Consider the following 23833-nt stretch of genomic DNA (forward strand, 5'->3'; position numbering starts at 1 on the left):
AAATACTGTGGTACTCAAGCAGTGACCTGCCAACATGCATTGTATTTGTGAAGATCAACACCATTTAAAGAAAAAAGATTAAGGTGATTTTTTTAAAAGTACAACGAGAACTGGAGATAACCATTTGGTTGAACCACTTGCCAAACAGGTGTGCATAAACTCAACTTGTCTACCAACTGGCTGTCCTTTTTTCTCCAGGATATGTAAGTTTCGACCCAACCCACTATTCTGTTCTTCTTGCACTGGAGATGGTTGCTTATTTACTAACCAGATTTGTGAAGAGATGTGGAATAAAATTGGGGTGCGGGGAGAGGGAAGGAGGAAGAGACAAAGGGGGAGACAGAGAGAGAGATAGCCAAGAATTTTCTTCCTGACTCGTTCCCAGAAACAGGGTGTAGGGTAATGCTCAGTCACCTTTCAGATGAGTCCTGTGCATATATGTCATGAGGTCTTTGTAGATGGGTGCCAGAGTCTCAACACTGCTGCCCAAAGATGACTTGCTACTAGGCAATGGCCATCCTGTTTCTGGCCTATAAACAAGCCTGCCCCATCTTGTTTGACAAGATTACCTTGATTGACAATGGTAAGCTGCATTTACCAGCCAGGGATCTCTGTTTTCACTCAGGACACCTGACCACTGTCCCACCCACTACTTGTTTTTGACCTACTTATGCTCTGAAGTTATCTTAGAAATGCTGTGACTTTCTGACCTTCTAATGTGTGACTGTTCCACTATGCCCTCTCCCCTCCCAATTACATATCCTCTATTTCCACTTCTGCCTTTCTGGGTTTAGGGCTGGTAAGCAATTTTTCTGACATTTGGAATTCAGTCTTTTTCTTTAGTTGTCAGTTAGTTCACCCCTCTGGCTCTCTGTTTGCCTTGTAATTTAATATAATAATCTTTGCCCTGCCCCAGACTACTAAAAGCCAATGTCTTTTGGGTGGCTAAGCCAGTATTGACCTCCTAAGGGAGGAATTAAAAAATGGGTCACTATTCAGACAGACATCTAGGAAATCTGTTCTGTCTTGTACAAGTATAAGCAATGTTAAATTGGTGCTTGGAAGAGTTTCAGAGACAAGGGAAAGAATATAAATAGTCTGTTTAGGGCTCCCTTTCTGAGATATATGAAGGTTTAGGCAACTAGTTATTTGATTGCCAAGTGTACTGACTGAGTTGAAGTAATTGCAGTAAGAAATAACAAGCCCTGTAACACAGTACAATGGTATAGGAATAGAGAGATTTATTCCGATTGGGGTTAATATTTAGAGGGCAGAATCATGAGGAATCTACCTAAGTTACTGAGAATTAACCATAGATGTCATTGAGTTCACCTCAGTCAGGGTGAATAGACAAAATAATATCTGAAAATTCTACTTATATATTATATATTCTACTTATATATTGAAAAGGCTGAGATTCAAACTTTGTTTGATGTTGATGCTAGAAAAGGCCTTAGAACAAAGGCCATAGCAATATACCTACACGAGGTAGTCTGAAGAAACCATAAAGCTTTTTGGAACCCTTACTGAGTACATCAAAAATAAGTTTTACTAATGAAAAGTGACTCCTCTCTGTGGTTAATCATGTTAAAGAAATGTTCCACATAATCACTGTGAAATTGAATGTTGGTAAATAAGCTGCTTAATACTTATTTAAATAATTTTGTAAATGAAGAGGAATAAGAAATAAGACATTGGGTCATGATAAACAGATTTGGCCTAAGAGGCTACTGACTTCACAGGGCCGATATCTAATTGTGGATATGCTAGGAACTGTTCTAAATTCAAGGTACGGTTTCAGTTTCCAGTATCTTATTATAAATTTGATATGGCTAAAACAGGGCAAGCAATTCACATATGAATGCTATTAATTTTGCTGGAACAATTTAAAGGGAAGATCGGAGTTCAGACATTTGCACCTTCTTTGAGGTGTATCCAGAGATCCTGTGGTCTTGTGTGTAGCACAGCATTCTTGAGAATGGGACACTGCCTGCCCTCTTTTCTTTAAAGTGATCCTGTTTACTTCTGGAGAGGAACTGGAGACATCACCCAACTTTTTCTATCTAGAAATCAAAAGTCTGGATGATGACTTTGAAAGCATTAGTTGAGGGAAATTTTGTTAATCACCCTGATCAGGAGCTAAGAAATGTGCTACCCAGTTATGACTAGGAAAAGGGCAAGGTGTCCATATAAGAAATTATAAGCTATCATAGGTCTCTATCACTTCCTATCCGTTGGAATGCGTAGGTGATAAACATAAATAACGCATATTAACATTTCTTGAATATAAAAACTATAATAAAAGTGTAGTATATGTATTACATAATGGAAAATGTATTAAATCATGGCCCTTCAAAAAGTTCATGAAAAGATTTGCATTATCTTTTAATTCTATTTTCCATGAACTTTTTGAAGTACCCTCTTATATAAGAAGACCCAATGTGTATAAGCATGGAATTGCCAAGAGAGAGTTTTGACTACAGTCATTGAAAAAATGCAATATTTAAGCAGTTGCCATAGATAAGAAGACCCATAGCTCTATAAAACAGTCCATGATAATTATGGAGACTGGAAGAGCTTCTCTTCTGGGCAAAAAGACATTAAAAAGAGGTAATGGTGAGGCCACGATATTTACAGGTGATTGGGTGACTAATATGTGCCTGTAGCTTTACTTGTACTGTCTTAATCCTTCAAATTACCCTGCAAAGAGGTTCTTATTTCATTTTATACATGAGAAATCTGAGAATCAGGAAGGTTAGGTAATTTGCCTAAGTTTACAGAGCTAGTAAATGGCAGAGCTGGGATTTAAATTCAAGTCTCTTTGACTCACAGCGCATAATCTTTCTAGTACGCAAAACAAAATGATGTTGAATAGATAAATGAATAGTATTATTTCTGTTTCCTTCTGCTAAAAGGTGTGACTGATGGGCTCCTAATGATGTGCCAGAGATGGTTGAGTGGCCGATAGGCCTCTCATGAAAAAGGTGTGCTGGACCTGAGCGTAATTATAAATGTATTAATTCAGCACATATGCCTTAAGGCTCTTCTGTGTTCATGATACTCTATGGAGTTCTGACAGATGATGCCAAGGTGACTGCATTTGCAACTCAAATAATGCATGCAGTACAGATCATTAAATTGTAAGAATGACCTAATGGCAAAGACTCAGGAAAGACTAGTACAATAAGCAAGATCATCTAAGGCAGGGACTCATGTTGCACACAAATCATAGTGAAGATGATAATCTATTAATCTAAAAATACAAATGCTGGGAGGGACACTAGGGCACCAGGTTAGGTATCAATAGAATGTTTAGTCCTTCAACTTTGAGTAAATTCATTTAAAACATCAGCTTCCTCATTTGTGGGGATTCTGAAAAAGTAGTTTACTTTTTGGTGTTTTGGTTTCCTTATTTGTGCTATAGGGATAGTAATATCTACTTTACCCATTTCACATCATTGTTTTAAGACAATTTGAGGAACTCAAAAGTTTTAAGTTCTAAACTAATGAGAAGAGTAATCACATTTACGATATTAGAATTAGTCCTCAGGGATCTTTAAATATAATTGGGATGACATGAGAAGTACACACATAGAGCATAAAATGCAACAGCTCCTAATCACAGGGATACAGAAGAGGGGCTATGATAGTTTTGGTGGGGAACTCATACCCAACTGGGAACTGAGGTTGGTCATTTGTTTAGAATTAGATATAACTATTCACTTTCAACCCCAAAACACTTGGTAGCAGGTCATGGGCAAATGTTTATTAGATTTGAAATGTCTACAGAATGATAGGGACATCTTAGGTTTCTGACTGATGCTAAGTCATTTAATTTGGATGTAAAGCAGCAAATATATTATGAGACTTCTGAAAAAGAAACTAGCATTTAAATGACTATCTGACTTTGGGTCATTTTTATGTTTTATTTGTTTTGCAGGCAAGGAGAAAGGTATGAGAAGTGAGCCATCAGCTGTTTTAGGAAGGAAGTTCTATGTGGTCCTGGAGCATCAGTTTTGCATTTTGACATTTCAAATCTGAGGAGATCTATGGAGACTACAGACACATGCAGCACTCTGATTATTTTCATTATTTTCTGGAGGCTACTCATCTTGCAGGGTCTTGCAGTACCATAAGGTGCCCTCTACTATCCATCACCCCATTAGCCAGACATTTTCTATTGACAAACACTCCCGATTCACAGAAGTAAGCCCATGTTAACTGATGCTCATTAAAATGATGTGTCAACCTCATAATATGATTCTAAAGCAACTTCTGAATCATCAAAGTATGATGAATTATGTTCAGAATAAATTTCATGCCAAAATATTTTGTGTTCTAAATATCTCATAACAAGTGGTTTATTTCAATTATTTCAGTCCTGAGTTTCTAATTATCAGAACATCTGATTAATTAGAGCACCTTTTTTTTTTTCCTATGCTGAATAAAGAAAGTTACTGTATTACTAACCTAGAAATGTCATAAATTGGTAGAAATTCAAATTGGATTACATTAACGAAGTTACAAATTTTAAGAGTAAATTGCTATCTACAAAGTGAGACTCGGGATATGAAAAAACAGAGATATGATACAAGCAGTTGGAATAAATAATGGATAATTATTTACCCATTGTCATTACCAATGCAGTCTAGTTATTAAGCATATTGAGAACTCAATGGCACACTGGAGAGAAAAGAACCTAAGCTAGTAACATACAGGGTCAGGACCAGGGAACAAATTTGGCTGGGGAGCTTGCCTCTTGGGATGGTCATTAGTCCAAATCTTAATATCTAAATGGTCATGACGTTGCTCCATGAAGAGGTCCAATGTGGTGGGGTGACACAGCAGCTGGAATCTCACTGTTCTGGGTGGATAGCAGCACTGTGATTTTTGAAGAAGAATGTTAGCCAGAATTAGTGATGTGGTGATCTGGAACTCGAAGTCAAGCAGCAGTTCAGGGCCCCAGAAAGATGCACAAGAATTCATGACCAGGGAACTGTAGTGTGTGTCATCAGTACACCAAGGCAGAAGGCTTACTCTAAAGAGGGGGTGGGTGGATGAAGTTAGAGTGGAAGCCTGAAGCCTAGTGGACACCAGGGTGCCCAGGCCATTTATGGCACACCAGTCTTCATGCAGCAGTGCCAATGGCACTTACCACGAAGTACCAGATTTGGTCCTACGTTTGGGGGCTGAATGACCAGCAGGCATGTTTCCTTAGCTATTCTGCTGCCTACCAAATTTTCACTCTGACAAGGTTATCTCAAAGAGGAAGGATGTGAGGTAGGCAGGCAGCCAGGTCACTACACATGTTGTCTCATTTTGAGGTTCTTCAGAAGAACTTTTCCTAACTATACCTTTGGTTGAACCAATCTATTCTAAACCTTGAGAGACATGACAGAGGGAATGGATGGGTATGAGATAGTGCTGCAGTTAGAGCAGTTCTGGAAGGATTTTTATTGTTGTTGCAAGTATGAAAATAGGGTAAATAAGGTAAAATGAGATGGGTAAGAGAAAAAAGTCTACTTCACGTCCACACATATTTTTGTTTTTATTTTACAACAACTAATATATTAGGCCTATTCCCATGATAGGATGACTTCTTTATTTTTTATTTTTATCTAAGAATTTGCAAGGACATAGATTTAATCTGAACATCGCCATTACTCAAGATGAGTTGTCAAAAAACTTTTCAAGTTTGTTATGGTTTTAAAACCATAAGTGAAATCTCTATCTCTTCCCCTTGAACTTAAAAAGGCAGTAAAGGAGGAGAGATTTGTGACTGCCTTAAAGAACTGAATGTGGCAGAAGTAATACCACCTGACCTCTGAGGCTCTGTTAGGAAAGGCCTTGCAACTCCTGGTTTCTTTTGGGGAATTCTCTCTGAGAGCCTTTAGCTGCCACGTAAGAAGTCCAGCCTGAGACCAGCATGTTAGAGAGACACTTGAAAAGATCACTCACTGGGAGAGATGTCCAAGGGTCCTAACTTCTAGCTCCAACTGGTTTGAGTGTTCCCAGTCCAAGCAGCAGACATGTAAGTGAAGAAGCCTTTGAGTCGAACCTAGTTACTGTCCCACTGCAGCCTCACTAGAGACATTAAACAAAAACTGCCAACCCCCAGATTCGTTAACAAAATTAATGGTTGTTACCATTTTAAGCCACGCTTTTGGGGGTGGTGATTACCTGATTACAGTTTGCTGAACATTTCTATGGATTCTCTGCTTCCTGACATAGGTTGTGGGTACTGGTATTGGTGGTAGAAGTGAAAGACATAGTACCTAGGTTGGATGGGATGGCTAAATGGGATGTGGTAAAAGTTGACACTTTACTGCAGCAACACAGTTGGCTCTCTGCAACCATGGGTACCGCATCAGTGCATTCAACCAACTGCAGACCAAATATATTAAAGTAAAAAAATTGTGTCTGTATTAATATGTACAGACTTCTTTTTCTTATTCTTATTCCCTAAACAATACAATGTAACAACTATTTACATAACATTTACATTGTATTAGGTATTTTAAGTAATCTAAAAGTGATTTAAAGTATAAGGGAGTATGTGCATAGGTTATATGCAAATACTATGCCATTTTAAATCAGGGACTTAAGCATTCATAGATTTTTGGTCTCTGTGGGGATCCTGGAACTAATCTCCACGGATACCAAGGAATGACTGTATGTCCTGCTTTCCTTCTCACTTATTTCACACAGTCCCTTCCACCTTATCTTTCCCTTTCTTGTCCTGCTTCTATGGCCAAAACTCCCCCCCCCAAAAAAAAAACCAAAAAAAGCTCTTTGTGTTCACCGCATCTCTTCTCAGAGCACACAGGAAGACTCCTAACAGATCCTCAGCCTTTCTTGCAGTTAGGCTGAGGCCATGTGCCTGAGCACTAATGGAATGTTTGCAAAAGTGATGAAAACCTCTTCTTGCATGTTTGTCCCTAAAAATTTCTTGTGGAATACTTAGGTATTCTCTCTTTCCTTTTAGCAGTGACCTTGGAGGCCACATGTTTCAGAAGATGTGGGAGGGCACCCTATCCTACATTACTGCGACATGAGTGAGAAATAAATCTCTACTCTGCTAAGTCTCTGAAATGTCAGGTTGGAGCGTATTTGTTCAGCCACAAGAGAGCGTTGCCCTAACTTATCCTTTGACCTGACTCACTTTTGCTGGCATGGAAGACACACAGGAGGAGCAGTGCTTTCTGTTGAGTATCTCATGAAGTCTCCAGCTCATCCTTTTATTCATTTCCAATCCTCCTGTGGGGCTTGTGGAAAATGCTCAAAAAGTCAGAACCCTCTTTGGGACTTTGAGCCTGTCTTGGTGACACCCATCTCCATCTTGTAAACTCATGTTTCTGACCTTTGCTAAAGAAGCATAACAGTCACATTTGTTTCCCTGCCACAGGGGCCAATGGCTTACAAAGTAGAACCAAAAATACTGGAACATATTTAACTAAATCTTTCTCTCCAAAAGAAATTGCACTAATAAGTTTCTAAAGCAGAGAAAGTAAGAGCGAGAGGAAGAAGTGTAGAGAAAACTTCTAACAGTCCCTTCCCCAAAAGATTGATCTTTGTCATAGATGCTATTTTTTCGTGAGTCAAATTAAAATATATTTTCTGTAGAACGGCCAATTTCTGAATCGAAGGCTGATTCAAGGAGGAGTAAGCCAGTCTAGAAAGTAAAACAGTGGTGTAGAAAAGTTAAGCATCAGTCCGGTTTTGCAGCTGTAGCATTCTCAAGGGAGTTGTGTATTTTCTAACTATCCCCCTGCTTTACAGTGAAAAGGGAAGCCAAGCAAATACCTTCAGATGCTCTTTCTTAGTGCTTATCTCTTTCTCTCTTGCTCTTTATTTCTCTCTCACACATACAAACGCACCCACATTACAGTTTCTAATCATCCCCCAACAGGAGTGAATCAGAGCCAACTTTCACCATTTGAAGGCAGATAAAAGGTGACGGGGGAGGGGACGAGGGACAACTACCCTTTGCCCCAGGAGGGAGCTCTTCTGGCCAGAAGGTAATAGCTCAACACTGCCCCGCAGGTCATCCGACCTCACAGTGAAGAAAAAAATGCTGGCACCGGAGATAAAAGGGATATAATGAAAATGTAAACGAAAAACTTTATACCAGGCATGGCCTGACAGAGGGAAGATTGATATCCCATGATGCTTTGTCTTGATGAGACAATGAAAAATCACCACCACAGCAGCTGTGTCAATATCAGACTTGGTAATGCACCACTGGCTGTGGGTTTTTATTTAATCCGCTTTGCTTTAAGATGATAACGGTTGTTACTTTTCAGTGCCTGTCTGTCAGCGCCCAGCATTGCAATATTCCTCCGCAGCTCGGCGAGCGGGTTTCATTTATTTTAAAATACCATTTCACACACTGCTGACTTTTAACAGTGTTCTGTGTGAGTTTGTGAGATTGAATAGTGACAGAAACAACACTTTTTATGAGAATACAGAATATTAAAAACGGGGCACAATATACAGATGGCAGTTTTCACTACAGCTTGTTTTTTCCCCTTTGCTACTGCTACTGAGCTTTCCCACTGAATGCATTTGTAGTAACACCATAAATGTCACTTTCACTGACTGCCTTTTGGCATTTTATTTAAATGGAATTCAACTCTGGCTTGCTGCGGCTGCTGTTGCTACGGCCGTTACCAACTTGTTTTTAGGGTGGCTCCGTTTTACAAAATCATCCCGTTGGCTTCATTCCTCATGGATCCAGAACAGGATGAATAACCGCTCAAACCCTAAGTCCCTGGAAGACCCAAGGTCCAAAGACTCTCCTTTGCTGGAGGAGATTACAACAGCCATCTGTGTTTGGTCTTCACGCCTCCTCTTAGTAGAAAACACTTCTGAACTCTAGGAATACTCTGGACTGGGACCTAAGTTACTTCATCGAGGGGGCTGGGGAGAAACCAACACATGCAAACTGTCTTCAGTTGAATGCTTCTGCAAAACACTCTCAGACACAGGGCTCTGAGTGACTTATCTAGGCCTTGTGTCTATTATTGCTCACTGGAAATACTTTGGTTGGGAAATTATACCAGGGCCCTGGCTTTTCTACTGATCTTATCTTGGCAGGTACAGGCTCCTGCTTCTGGGCCTCTAGACATATAGGAGGGTGGCATTTTGCTGCCAACATGATGTTGACATGCTGTGCAAATTCCCCTTTCTCTCCTTTGCTTCTGCACAAAACATCCATTGCTTCATCAAGTCTAGAGACTAAGTAGAATAGACAGGGGTGGTGAAGGCTTTTCCTGGGAGAACCTGTAATTTGGAGAAAGCTAGTTTCTTGTCTAAGCCAAAAGAGGCTGGAAATGATATGCTTAATCCAGTCACATCAATGTGTCCACATCTCACAGATTTATTCCTGAATCCGAGAGCCTAAGAGATATCCAGCTGAGAGCTGGAACTTTCAGAAAATTGGAAATCTTTATAGAAAAAAATTAAGCAGAAAATACAAATCAAAGCCTCAGTACTGGCCTCCAGACTTCGGTATGCATGACCCTTGTGTACAACACCTTTTAGAAACAAACAAAGATGGAAAAATTCAGTAGGTCCAAAAGCATTTTTATAGACCTGACTAATGTCTGAAACATTTGAAAATCTGTCTTCATCTCTTTGTGTCCCTTTAATTATAAAAGTTGGAAGAGGTAAGGAATGGGAGACTAGAGAGAGAGCTACAAAATAAACTTTAGAATCTCTCTATTTTGGATTATTTATGCTTATTTTCAAATGAACTTCCCATAAACCTTTCAGAAATGAAGTAAAAGTAATATAATAATAAATTAGGCTACCAGAATATTTAAATAAACTTATCAAATGAATCTTTTCAAGGCTCTTGAAATAAAGGAAATAAGAAAGAGAAAACAGAAGTGGAATCCAGGCAGGGACATCTTATACTATTTATGCACTTCAAATAACACCTGGCACAGAAGTCTGTCTCTTCAAATTTATTCCCCGTATTGATGAATGTGAAAATCACCTAAGCAGTTTTCTTAGACAAAAATCTTGGGTGTCATTCTTCACTCTTCCTGGTTTGGCAACCCTCTTTTCCAAGCAATCACTAAGAATTGACAAGAGATCTACTTAGTATGATTTAAATGCATCTGTTTCTCATCCCCACTGCCACCACATTAATTTGTATCATTGCTGCTGCAGCAATAGCTTCCTTGTCTTCTTTCCCCCTCAGATTCATCCTTGATAATGTTGCCAGAGTAACATTCAAAACGAACATTTGGTCATGACACTTCACCCATCAAAATCTATGCTTTATAGATTTTGTTTACTTCATTCTTTGCTTATCTGCCCCCCTGAAAGAAGTTTTCTCTGAGTACTTAAGCTCGTAGCATTCTCTAGCCTCCTTCACTTACGTATTTCTCATTTGACTCGGTTTGTTCCTTGTCCTTTTGAAATCTTCCTGTATACGCATGTCTTTTCTCCTCTCTTATAATGTACAAGTCATTTACGTTTTTTGGTATCTCCTTACAGTACTTAGTTGGGTATTGAGCCCAGTGGCATAACTCCAATAAAATGATCAATAAATATTCAAAGGGTTTGCTGAATATTTGTATCGGTAGAGCATGCAGCACAGTTCTTGGCAGAATTAGCAATAATAGATGATTTTGAAACTAAGGCACTGAAAGCGATGTGGAAGAAGAGCAGCCCTACACTATGTATGGTGGTTACCAGAAAGATCTTCAACCATGCTTATAATGGGAAAAAAGCCCCTGTATGAGCACAGACATCTTAGAGTTTGCATAGAAAACCTTGAGATAGAGATGGTATTTCTATCTCCAAATGGTTCTGCTTGACTGTATTAAGATTTTTTTGAGATCTGAGACTAGAATTGAGCTCAGCAACTCTTCTTTGGGGCTGCTGAGAAGAACTCGACACATTTTTTCTCTCAGCACCGTATTGGTAATGCAGAAAGGGGTGACGAAGGCTTCCTTTCACAGGTTTATACAGGCTGTCTCTTTCTACAAGGGAAAATTGGAATTGGATATAGGGAAATCTAGGCAAATCTCATTTCTAAAGTTCCTTTTCTTCCGCTGACTGTTATCCTTTAGGACTTCTCATTAATTAAACATCAATTAATGTTTATAATTAATTTAAATGACCAGTTTACTTTTTAATGAAAATATCTATTATTTTAACATTTCTGAGTATAACGGCATAGGTTTTTTTTTTGGTTTTGTTTTGTTTTTGTTTTTGTTTTTTGCTTTTTATAATTTCTGGAAGCTCTCTTTATGTAGTCTCTCTTTCTATCTTTGTTTCTTGCTTTTTCTCTGTGTGTTTTGAAGCCTCTAATCTCCTAAGGTGACAGCACAGTAATAGTCTGTGAAGGCCTTACCTCTTTTCCTGACCTCTGCTTATGATCAAAAGGAAAAAATATCAGAAGAGGAAAAATCAGCTTAAACACATTTACTCAAACAAAAATGCAGTCCAAATCTCATTCCCTCTAGCTTCCATAAGAAATTTAAAACTAGGAGGCTTTTCAGGGTCTCAGGAAGAAAGTGTGTTCCAGGGTGAGCCCTTCAGGAAAGGATACAGTTGCATTCTTCTTCAGGCAAGTGTGACCTGTGTGGATGGCAGGAAGCTCAAGTCTTCTGTGACTGGAGAAGCATTGCCGAGATGAGGGGGTCACAGGTGCAACTGTCAGCTGTTTCTCCAGTGACTTCCTACCAAGTACCATTTTATTTTTGAGAGAAAGAGAAAAAGTAGCTTCCCTCCCCTCACATGCCACCACCTGCCCCCCCTCCATGAGTCAAACAGTTTTTATAGTTCTGGGGCTTAAAGTCAAAATGGATTAGAAAAGAAAACATCTAGCAGCCTTCCAATACCTAAGCACACAGGTATAAATTTCTTTTCCAGAGTTTTGCCCTCCATCAATTCAAGGCCACGAAAGCTGGCACAATCCCAGACATCTTCCCCCACTTTGTCCCCTCTTGCCCCTACTCCCACCCCCAACTCAGGCTCCAGAGCAAAGTTTCTGGAAACTCTAGACACACTAGGTTTCTTAAAAATTGTAATTCTCTTAAGCTAATATTCTTTGCTCTTTATCAGGAAATTATGGGCGTCTATAGACTTCCTCTCCTTTCATCAACTTCAAAGAGGACTTTAATATCTGACTAAAAGGTTTCCTGGTCACCTAAAATACTGGTGAGACTCAATGTCCTTGTTGACATCATCGGCAATGCCCCCCAAATTACAGTTCTTTGACATGCTTGATTCTAATCATTCTTACATTGTCTCCTTGCCAGGACTTTTGGGGTCTTCTATTTTCTGACCCAACCTTTGTCCTTCCATATGTTTAGCTCTGTTATACTATACATCTATGCTGTGCTCTAATTGTGATCTCCCACTCCTGGACTCTTCCATTCTCCAGGTCTCTCAGAGCCCCTACCCCTGCCTGGCTTCTCTTCACTTACCATCCAGGACAGTCACCATAATAGCTCAGCCTAGGGTCTTTTGTTTAGGACTCTGGACCCTTCACTCCCTTGTTCTTCTGCCTCCTGCTCTAAAGCCATATTACATTCCTTGTCAGTTCCCCCTTCCATTTCTTCAAAGCAGATCTTTCAAACCTTTGCTCCTCTTTGCAAGTTCCCTGTCTCAGCAGCCAACCCTTCTTCCCATAAGGAAATAGCGGCCATTGGGCTTCTAACTTTGGCCTACTGCTGGGTGTTCACACTTTCATGAATGTAACTACCACTTTTATTCTAAGGGCTCCCAAATCTGTACTTTCATCTCCAGCTTGTTCCCTTCTCTGATATTTGAGCTCTTGAGTCCTGATGAACATTTCTTGATTGTTGCTCATTTGCCTTAAAAATCAGTATGCCCCAAACTGAACTTACTATATTTCTCACTTTCTAAACCTGGGATGAAATATAAGTTTCATCTTGTATTCAAACTTTGAATTAAGTCATAGAAGAAAAGAAGTAAATGCTGTAAAAACTATCTAGAAATGGAGTCAATAGGGCTTAATGACCAGCTGGATATGCAGGGAAAGTGAGAAGTCTAGGATAATCTGCTGGATCCAGTTGGAGTGATTTAGTCTAGGCAGTTTCATAAGAGAAGACGAATACGAAAGGAAGAATACATTTGGGAGTTTTAAAAGATGAGGTAAATTCTGGACACTTTGAATACTTTGATTGCCTTCGATATCCAGAAGGTAGGTAGGTAAATAAGACTTGAGTTCAGGTAAAAAGCAAAAAACAAAAAACTGAAGGTAAAGACATATTGGTATAGAGATGTTAGAGGTTGTTAGTCTAAAAAATCTTGCCCAGAAAGTTGATTTAATAATAAAAGATAAAGAATGAAAGCCTAGGGAACACCGTTGTTTAAAGGTAAGTGGAAAAAGGAACCAGAAAAATGAGACTGAGAAAAATGTGCTCACACACAAGTGAAGTGGGAAAATAGTTTGCAGAAAAAAATGTGCTCAAAAGCATCAGACGCCAAAAAGAAGCCAACTAAGAACTATTCAGTGGCCATCGGACTTGAAAATTACTGAGTTATTCTTGACTTTAGCAAGAAATATTTCAGTGGAGAGGTTCGGGTGGAAGACAGAGTTCAATGGGATAAAGAGAAAATGTAAATTCAAATGGGAGAGAGGCACACACACACCACCAACTGTGGCATAAAGCAGACCTATGAGTTAGGGTACAGGTGTTGATGGGCCGTGGGAAGCAGGGAGGAAGCGTTTCTTAATGAGTTGAGAGATTGGGAAATGTTCCACTAAAAAGGTAGAATTGAGTTAAGTTTTTAAGGTTAAGCACAATTTTTAATCCACATTATTGGAGTATGATTTATATATAGTAAAATGTACCCATTTTGTGTTCAGTTCAAGGAATTTGACCAATATGTACATCCATGTAACCACCACCTTGGTCAATAAATAGAATATTTCCATCATCTCAAAATATTCTGAGCCCCACGTAATACTCACCTCATCCCTTGACCCAGGCAACTACTGCCCTACTTTTTGTCATTATAGATTGGATTTGACTAGTCTATAATATCATATTATGAGATATAATATATGTATTCTTATGGTCAGCATATTTTTGCATTTCACCAGTGTTTTTGCATGTATAAGTAATCATTTATTTTCATGCTGAATGGAATTCCAGTTTGTTGTAGGCACTACAAATAAAGTTGCTATAAACATTCATGCATTAGTCTTTATGTGGACATATATTAAAATTTTTCATGCTACATATCTAAGAAAAGAATTACTGTGTCACATGGTTAGTTTATGTTTAACTTCCTAAGAAACAGACGCACTCTCTTCCAAAGTGGTTGTAATCTTTTACTTTCCAATCAACAATATGTGAGACTTCCGGTTGCTTTAAATTCTTGTCAGTGCTTGATATTGTCATGTTCTTAATTTTAGTCATTATAGAGGGGGTGCAGTGATATCTCAGTATGGTATTCAATTGCTTTTTCTGCATATTGAGATGATTCTGTGGTTTTTCTGTAGTTTATTGTCTCATAATGTGTTTTTGGAATTAGTTTAGTGTTGGCCTCATACAATGGGTTTGGAAGTATGACCCATCTTCTGTTTTCTGAAACTGTTTGTATAGGTTTGATAATCTTCCTTCCTTCCTTCCTTCCTTCCTTCCTTTCTTCCTTCCTTCCTTCCTTCCTTCCTTCCTTCCTTCCTTCCTTCCTTCCTTCCTTCCTTCCTTCCTTCCTTCCTTCCTTCCTTCCTTCCTTCCTTCCTTCCTTCCCTCTCTCTCTCTTTCTTTTTTCTACAATCACTACAGGTCTATTCAAATGTTTCAATGCCAGATAGTAGAAATAGCCAATTTACATTCTATTTTTCCCCCTAACCTCTCCCCAACCCTCCCATCTCCACCTCTACCCCCAGCAACAGTAGTTGTGTTCTTTCCCTTTGCAAGTCCAACACACCACTGCGGTCTGTTTTTACTTCTTTCTCTCTTAGCTCCCACTTATTAGTGACAACATTCAGTATTTTTCTCTTTATGTCTTGCTTATTTCACTTACCGTAATTTTCTCTAGGCTTATCCATGTTGCTACAAATGGCAGAATTTCATTCTTTTTTATGGCTGAGTAGTATTCTATAGTATATATATACCACATTTTCTTTATCCAATCATCCAATTGAGGTTGGTTCCATATCTTGGCTATTGTAAATAGAGCTGCAATAAACATGGGAGTTCAGGTATCCCTTCAACCTGATGATTTCCATTCCTTTGGGTGTATACCCAGAAGTGGGATTGCTGGATTGTATGGTAGATCTCTCTGTAATTGTTTGAGAACAATTGTTAGTTGTACTAATTTACAGTCCCACCAACAGTGTAGAAGAGTTCCCCTTTCTTCATATCCTCACCAGCATTTGTTATTCTTAGTCTTTTTGATTATAGCCAATCTAAATGGGGTGAGATGATACCTCAATGTGGTTTTGATTTGCATTTCCCTGATGATTAGTGATGTTCAGCATTTTTTCAAGTACCTGTGTGCCATTTGCATGTCTTCCTTTGAAAAATGTATGTTCAGCCTCTATGCCCATTTTTTAATTGGGTTATTTGTTTTGTTTTGTATTGTTTTTTACTGTGCAGTTGTTTGAGTTCCTTGTATATTCTGGATATTAATACCTTGTCAGATGTATAGTTTGCAAATATTTTCTCCCATTCTGTAGGTTGTCTTTTTGCTCTGTTAACTGTTTCCTTTGCTGTACAGAAGCTTTTTATTTTGATACAATCCATTTATTGATTTTTTCTTTTGTTGCTTGTGTTTTTGGTATCTTATTCATGAAGTCATTGCCCAGTCCTATTTCCTGAAGTGTTTCCCCTGTGTTTTCCATTAGTAGTTTTACAGTTTCAGGTCTTTTATTTAAGTCTTCAATCCATTTTTAGTTGATTTTGGTATATGACGAGAGGCCTAGGTCCAGTTTCATTCTTCTGCATGTGGATGTCCAATTTTTCCAGCAGCATTTACTGAAGGGACAGTATTTTTCCCAATGTATGTTCTTGTTGCCTTTGTAAAAGATCAATTGGCTGTAAGTCTGTGGGTTGATTTCTAGGTTCTCTATTCTGTTCCATTGGTCCACATATCTGTTTTTATGCTAGTACCTTGCTGTTTTGGTTAGTATAGCTTTGTAGTATAATTTGAAGTCAGGAATGTTATGTTTCCAGCTTTCTTTTTTTTCTTTTTCTTTTCTTTTTTTTGCTCAGGATTGCTTTAGCTATTCAGAATCTTTTGTTGTTTCATATGAATGTTAGGGTTGTTTTTTCTATTTCTTTGATGTCTGTCATTGGTATTTTGATAGAGATTGCATTGAATCTGTAGATTGCTTTGGGTAGTATGGACATTTTCACAATGTTGATTCTTCCAATCCAAGAGCATGGGATATATTTCCACATTTTTGTGTCTTTAATTTCTTTCAGCAGTGATTTGTGGTTCTCATTGTAGAGATCTTTCACAACTTTAGTTAAATTGATTCCTAGGTATTTTATTTTTTTGGTGACTATTGAAAATGGGATTAGTTCATTTCTTTTTCTGCTAATTCATTATTGGAGGATAACAATGCTACTGATTTTGGGGTGTTGATTTTGTATCCTGTCACATTATTGAAATTGTCAGTCAGCTCCAAGAGTTTTTTGGTAGAGTCTTTAGATTTTTCTATGTATAGGATCATGTCATCTGCAAACAGGGAAAATTTGACTTTGTCTTTTCCATTCTGATTGCCCTTTATTTCTTTCTCTTGCCTGATTGCTCTTGCTAGCACTTCTAATACTTTGTTAAATAGGAGCCAGCCACCTGTGCTTTTTTTTTTTTTTTGATTTGTTAATTGTCAGACAGAAGTCAGAGTAAAGTCATCTAGACCTGAAGTAGTTTTTATTTATTTATTTATTTATTTATTTTTTGTGGGAATGTTTCAATAACAACTTTAATTCTTTAACAGTTACTATTCGGGTTTTGTATTTAAGTAAAATTTGGTAATTTTGCTAATTTTTTCCAGGGAAATTTATACATTTTATACAAGTTGTCAAGTTTATAGGCATGAAGGAGCTTTTAATATTCTCCTACTAATCTCTTTGGTAAACTTTCTCTTTTGAAATATTTTCAAATGTGCAAAAAAATTTCAAAAGTAAAAAATATTCAAGAAAAGCTTACATGTCCTTCACTCAAATTTATCTATTGTTGACTTTCTACCTCATTTGCTTAATCATTAGTTCTACCTATCTGTCTATCTTCATCCATTTTCTGTAGCTATAACAGAATACCTGATAATGGGTAATTTATAAAGAAAAGAGATTTACTTAGCTCATGGTTTTGGAGGCTGGGAAGTTCAACATCATGTGGCTGCATCTGAAGAGGGCCTCATGCTGCATCATAACATGGCAATGACATCACATAGCAGGAGTGCATGTGAGAGTGTGAGTGGGCACATGCAAAAGAGGCAAAACACAGGGGCTGATCTCACTTTATAACAACCTCTTCTGTCATTAGCTAATTCAGTCACAGTACAGCAAGAACTCATGCACTGCTGTGAGATTGCATTAATCCCTTCTTGAGGGCAGATTCCTCATGACCCAAATGTCTCTTGAAGGTTCCACCACATTTTGACACCATTGTATTGGGAACCAAGCCTCCACAAGACTTTGGTGGGAACAAACCATATTCAAACCACAGCACTGTCTATAATTTATAATGATTTTTCTGAACATTTTGAGGGTGAGTGACATACATCTTAGTCACTTACTGTGAAATACTTCAGTGTGTTTCCTAAAAATAGGGATATTCTTTTACACAACTACAGAACAGTTATCAAGTTCATACATTTAGATGATTTAGTGATTTTTTCTAATCTACCATTCATATTTCAGTTTGTCAATTGATCTAATATTGTCCATTGTAGCAAATTATTCCCTTTCCAGGACAGGATTCAGTCTAGTATTAGGTAATGTATTTAGTGTTCATGTCTCTTCAGCCTCCTTTAGTCTAGAACTTCTGTATAGCCATTCTTTGACTTTTATGACATTTTTAAAGAATACAGTTTCCACGACTTTTAAATAGAAAATTCCTAATTTTATGTTTGTTTTATGTTTACTTGTGAATATATTGAGCTTATGTATTCTCAGCTAGAATATTACATAGGTAATGTTGAGTCCTTCTCAGGGTATCACCTCTGGGAGTGCACAGTATCCTTCTACCCTCATAGGTGTTGTTAATTCTGATCACCCAGTCCTGGTGTTGTCTAAATTTTTTCTTTTGCATAACCATTGTTGTTTTTTCCTCCCTTGCAATTAATAACCAGTTAATAGAGAGACATTTTAAGATCACGCAAATACAAGTGTTCCATTCCTCATTAAAAATTTCTCTTAAATTTAACATACATTGATCATGTTTGCCTAATTCAGTATTTAGCATTATCATTGCAAAATGGTAATTTTCAAGCTCCAGTACTTTCTCCACACTTACTTGTTAGCCCTTGGCATTCCACTGTAAACAAGAGTCCCTTCATCCCCATTTATCTATCTTTTTCCCCCTTCCTTCCTCCCTCTTTTTCCTTCCTCCCTTTTCTCTCTCTTTCTTTCCTTCTTTCTTTTCTTCATCTGTCATCATCAATATATTATTGATATGGACTCTTTAATTCCTATTTAAATGGTTTACAAGTTTTAATGTTCTTAATTATCTTGATGCTTAAATTGTCCCATATTTGGCCATCTGGCTTTGCTGTCTCAGGCTATGTTCCCATCGTTTTTTCTCCAGCACCTCCTTTATGGAAAAATAGAATTAAAAGATAATACAAATCATTTTATGAACTTTTTAAAGTGCCCTCATGTGTGTATGTGCACACATATATATGTGTATATGCTTATGTGCACATGTGCATGTGTGTGTGTATGTAGCATATCTGTTAATGATTTTAGAAATCGTGAGTTCAAACCAATACCTCCAATCCATCATCATCTTATTTAAGCCTTTTTTATTTGAAGTCTACTTTATTTAGTCTTAGGATTGTAACCTTTTACTTTCTTATTGTTTCCAATGGTTTAGCTTTATTTTTAGCCTGTGAATTGCTGTATCTTAACTGTATGTTTTTATATAGAATATAATTGAATTTCACTTTAAGAGCCAATTAAAGTTTTTTCTTTAATAGGCAAGTTAAATCCATGTATATTTATTATTAAATATATTTAAATATATATATTATATATATTATATATATATATAACTCATGAAGTATATATATTATTTAAAACCATGCTTGTGTTTTTCTCAGTTCTGCCATATTATCTTCTGTTGTAATTACTGCTATAATTGTGTGTATTTTGTTGTTTACAATTTTTCTCTATTCATTGTGTTCTCTTTCTTTCTTCTTAAAATTTCTTTTGTTATATAGGAAGACTTGTATTTTTATTCCAGTGGTGTGTTAGTTTTCTATTGCTTCTATACAATATTACTGTGAACTTAGTGGCTTGAAACAACACAAGTTTACCTTGCAGTTCTGTGGACAATACGTCCAAAATGGGTCTCACTTGGCTACAATGAACATGTTGGCAGGCCTGTGTTTCTTCTGGAGGATCTGGAGGAGAATCCATTCTTTGCTTTTTACAGCTCCTAAAGGTTGCCTGGTTTTCTTGTTTCATGGACTCCCTCTTTCATCTTCAAAGCCAGAAACATTGAGCTGAATCTTTCTCATGCTATCATATCTCTGGTTCTCTCTTCTGTTTTCTTATTCCGGTTTCAAGAATTCTTGTAATTACATTAGGCCCACTCAGATAATCCAGGATAATCTGGCTATTTTTAGATCAACTGATTAGCAACGTTAATTCCATCTGTAACTTTAATTCCCCTTTTCTGTCTAACCTAAAAAGCCATGGGATTGGAAAATTAGGACAGAAATATCTTTGGGGAGGGGGGCTATTATTCTGCTTACCACAAGTGGTTATCTTTGTATTAATGCCATTTATATTGCCCTTAATTCCCTTTATTCTTTCTAAATCTTTTACCATCTGTCAGTTTTAAATGGCATCCTGTGACTCCCACGTACGATCTATGCAGCATTCAATAATGTTAATTTACTTTTCTTTTTTGCTCTCCCCTTCCAATTTTTAGTTGCCTTTTTTTCTACTTTAAAAGAACGTATGTTTTCATATTATTTTTCAAAACTTTATCCCATCATTGTTTTAGTCGTAGCTCTACAATTGAATATATGAAATGCTCACCTTTAGTCTTTTTGAGAAGTTTTCCCAGTGATCTCATGATTGAATGAAACATATTCTGTTCTGTAGTAGATTCTTCAGGAAAGGCACGCAGACTAATCCCTGCATTCAGGTAAATGCAAAACTCCTTTCTTATCACTTTAAAATTTGAATGACAGATTGGCTGGATATAATATTCTTGGATCACACTTTTTTTTTCTGGTTTCTTAAAAATGCTGTTCTACTGTTATCATGATTTTTAAGTTGCTTTTGAGAAATCTAGGAACAATCTAATTCTCTTGTGTTTGTAATTTATTTTATCTGTTTGGCAAGGGCCCCTGAGTATTTTTACTTTATGTCTCAAAGTTCATTATTCTATGTCAATTTTCTCTTGTACCTGCTGAATCCTGAATCCTCTCAACATATGGATTCTTCTTTTATTTCTGGAAAGTCTTTTGTTTTGTTTTGTTTTGTTGTATTATAGTTTAAATTTTAATTCTCTTACATTGTTTTGACTTTTTATCTTCAGGGACAGCACTAAAATAAATGAATATTTACTTCTTTTTTTTTTTTTTTGCTTGTCTTTTATTTCAATCACTTTATGAATGAGTCTTTTTATTTCTTTCTTTATCTCACTTTTATACTCATTGTTGCTTTACTGATTTTCTGATTTTCTTTAATGGCTTTTATTAAGTTTGCATTTGAATCTATTCTCACTTGGGCGCCCAATAATTTAGTCTTCTTTTTTGATATGATTTTGTTGTTTTCTTCTATTTCTTTCATCAGTAAAATTAACTCTCATTTTATTTCTACCATTTTTGGTTCATTTGTGTTTTCAGTTTTTGTATTTCTGATTTAAGGTGTTTATTAAAACCCTTATGTACTTGCTTAATGTGCTGTGTTACAGTTTTCTTCAGCTTATTGTTTTATCTTTTTTTCAGAGTCTTATCAGCAGAAAACTTTCTGTTCACAATTTCCAACATTTTGTAGTAGTTTTCTATAGATGTAGTCTGTGTTTTTTCTACTCATTCATTTTAGGGACAATGTTCCAGGTTTGGTAGTGCACTCTACTGGCCTTTTGCCCTCTTCTGCTCATAAGCTATTTTTCTTTCTTGCTATATAGTAATTTACATTATGATGTTCCCTGGTGTGATTTTATATATGTTTTTTCATTTTGAGGTTTGTTACAATTCTTCAGTTAGTGGGTTTATGAACATCAAATTGGAACATTTTCTACCACTATTTTTTAAAACATTTTTTCTATACTTCTCCTTTTTCTGGGACTAAAAGTTACCTTTGTTTATTTTTCCACAGGCCACTGAGTCATTAGTTTTATTTTATTTTTTTCAGTTTTTTATTTTCTTTGTGCTAGGATATTTCCTGTTATTATGTCTTCAAATACAGTGATCTTTTCTTCTTTAGTGTCTAATCTGTTTTAAATCCCATCCATATAATTTTCAGTTCAGATATTATTTTATCTCTAAAAATTCTCTTTTGTTTTTTAAATACTTTCTATTTTTTAAAAATGGCAGGTTTATGTTTTTCATTCAATCATTAAGTGTATTTATAATATTTAAAATAGTGGTTTTTAAGTTTTGCTAATTTAATATTTCTTTTATTTCTGGGTAAATTTCTTTGGACTGATTTTTTTTCTTCCTAATTGTAGGACATACTTTCTTGCTTTTTCATGTTAGGATTTTTTAATTTAATACTGGACATATGGAATATTACATAGTTCTGTGCTAGATTTTGCTGTATCCTTTATTTTTTTTCTTTTTGGCAGCTGTCTGGTATGGGGATCTGAACCCTTGACCTTGGTGTTGTCAACATCATGCTCTATCAACTGAGATAACCAGCCAGCCCTGTTGTACCCTTTGACTGGGATTTGTTCTTTCAGGTGGTATGATTGCTTGGGAATCAAGTGATTCTTTTGAGGCTTACTTTTAAACTTTTGTTAAGGAATGTATAGAGTAGCCTTTACACTACTAAGGTATGACTCTTCTGCTGTTCTAGAGAATGTCCTGTGTATTTGATACCATATCTCCTCTCTGGTTTGTGGGAACTCAAAGGATTTTCAGTTCTGTGTGAAGCTCTGGGAATTGTCTGGCTTACAGTTTTTCATCAATTGCTCTTTCTCTGGCAATTGTTCTTTGCATTACCTGTGGATGCATGCCCAGATGAGTAGTCAGCCAAAGACCCTGGGGGATCCATGTAGATTCCTGGAACACTTTCTCTGCACTAGTCCCTTCTTCCTGATACTCTGCTTTGCAAAATCTAGACACATTGGCATCTCTAAGCCTTACCCTCCTTCTCCTTAAATCTGTGAGGTTTCCAGGTTTTATTTAGGTTTCCCTTTCCTGGGAAGAGTCCAGAAATTTCTTCCAGGAAGAAATTTAGGATGATCATAGGGTTCACCTCATTTGTTTACCTACTTTCCAGAATAGCATCCCTGTGCTGCCTTCTGTTCACTGTCTAAAGAGTTGTTACATATATTTTGTCTGGTTTTATAGTTGTTTATGATGAGAGGGAATGTCCCATAGTAATTACTTTTTTTATTGCTAAAAGTGGAAGTTAAGTAGGGTTTTTTAATAGTGGAAATGTAGAAGGCAAGCAACTTGGAAATGAGGAAATAATAAGTACAGTGAGGGGTGAAATTCTGTGTTCAGAGTATAATCTACTGTTTGGATCACTGGAAGGAACTAATTAAAGAGGAAAAAGTAATTGGAGATACAACCTAAAGAGACCGACTGATTGTAAGCTTCAAATATTACTCTAGTTTAATCTTCATAGTTAGGTAATGAGGGGTCCTTGAAAGTAGGTATAAACCATCAAATATCACAATGCTCAATTGCTCTCTTGCTTTTGCTCATTAAAAGAATGGTACAGTTTTGCCAGATAAAGAGTGAGGATGGACTTTACTGGAGAGAGGAAAAAGAGGAAGACCAGAATATGGTAAAAGAAATGTAAAAAGATGCATAAAGATGCAGAGGGAAAAACAAAGATGGAAAGTGAAGCTGGAACAATATTATTATGAAGTTTTTTGCATGCCAGGTTTAGGAGTTAATGCTATATTTAATAGGCAATGAAGAGTTATTGAAGGTTATCTATCGATCAGGAGCATTAAATCATAAGAATTTACCACATTTAATTAGATTTATAGATTTTTCTAGTTCTATTTGATTACTATGCTTTAGTTGAGCCAGCCACTCTATCATAATGTACCAAGATAGTAGTCTTAAAAAATGTTGTAGGCAAAATTCTAAGTTCTCCTCCCAAGATTCTTGGCCTCTGGTTATTGGCTCAAATCCTAATTTATGTACCAATGTAAAGGGACTTTGCAGAAGTAGTCACAGTCTCAAATTATTTGACCCTGAAATACAAAGATTTTCCTTGTGGGCCTGACTTAACCACATGAGTCCTTTGAAACCAGAGAGTTTTCTTTGTTGCAGAAGTCTAGAGAGAGTAAAAATGTGAGAGGTATTTAACATGAGGGAGATTCTCTATTGTTGGTTTTGTAATGGAGGTTGACATGAGCAAGGATATGGACAAAGAGCAGCTCTTGGAGCTGAGATCCATCTATGGATGATACCAGCAAGTTAATGGAAACTTTAATTCTATAACCACAAAGAACTTACTTCTACCAA

At 36.9% G+C, this 23833-nt stretch overlaps 1 protein-coding gene across 1 annotated transcript in view; it reads left to right on the top strand.

The window, feature by feature from the left end:
- Positions 1-510: 510 nt before the first annotated feature.
- LOC134384368 (uncharacterized) overlaps positions 511-23833 on the top strand; it is a gene marked incomplete at its 3' end in the record, with an annotated part of 39413 nt that continues 16090 nt past the window's right edge. The window contains exon 1 of the mRNA XM_063105898.1: positions 511-583. Coding sequence (XP_062961968.1) covers positions 511-583 — 73 coding nt within the window. The remainder of the gene's footprint in view (positions 584-23833) is intronic.

Source organism: Cynocephalus volans, chromosome 8 (genome assembly GCF_027409185.1).
Source record: "Cynocephalus volans isolate mCynVol1 chromosome 8, mCynVol1.pri, whole genome shotgun sequence".
Classification (NCBI taxonomy): domain Eukaryota; kingdom Metazoa; phylum Chordata; class Mammalia; order Dermoptera; family Cynocephalidae; genus Cynocephalus; species Cynocephalus volans.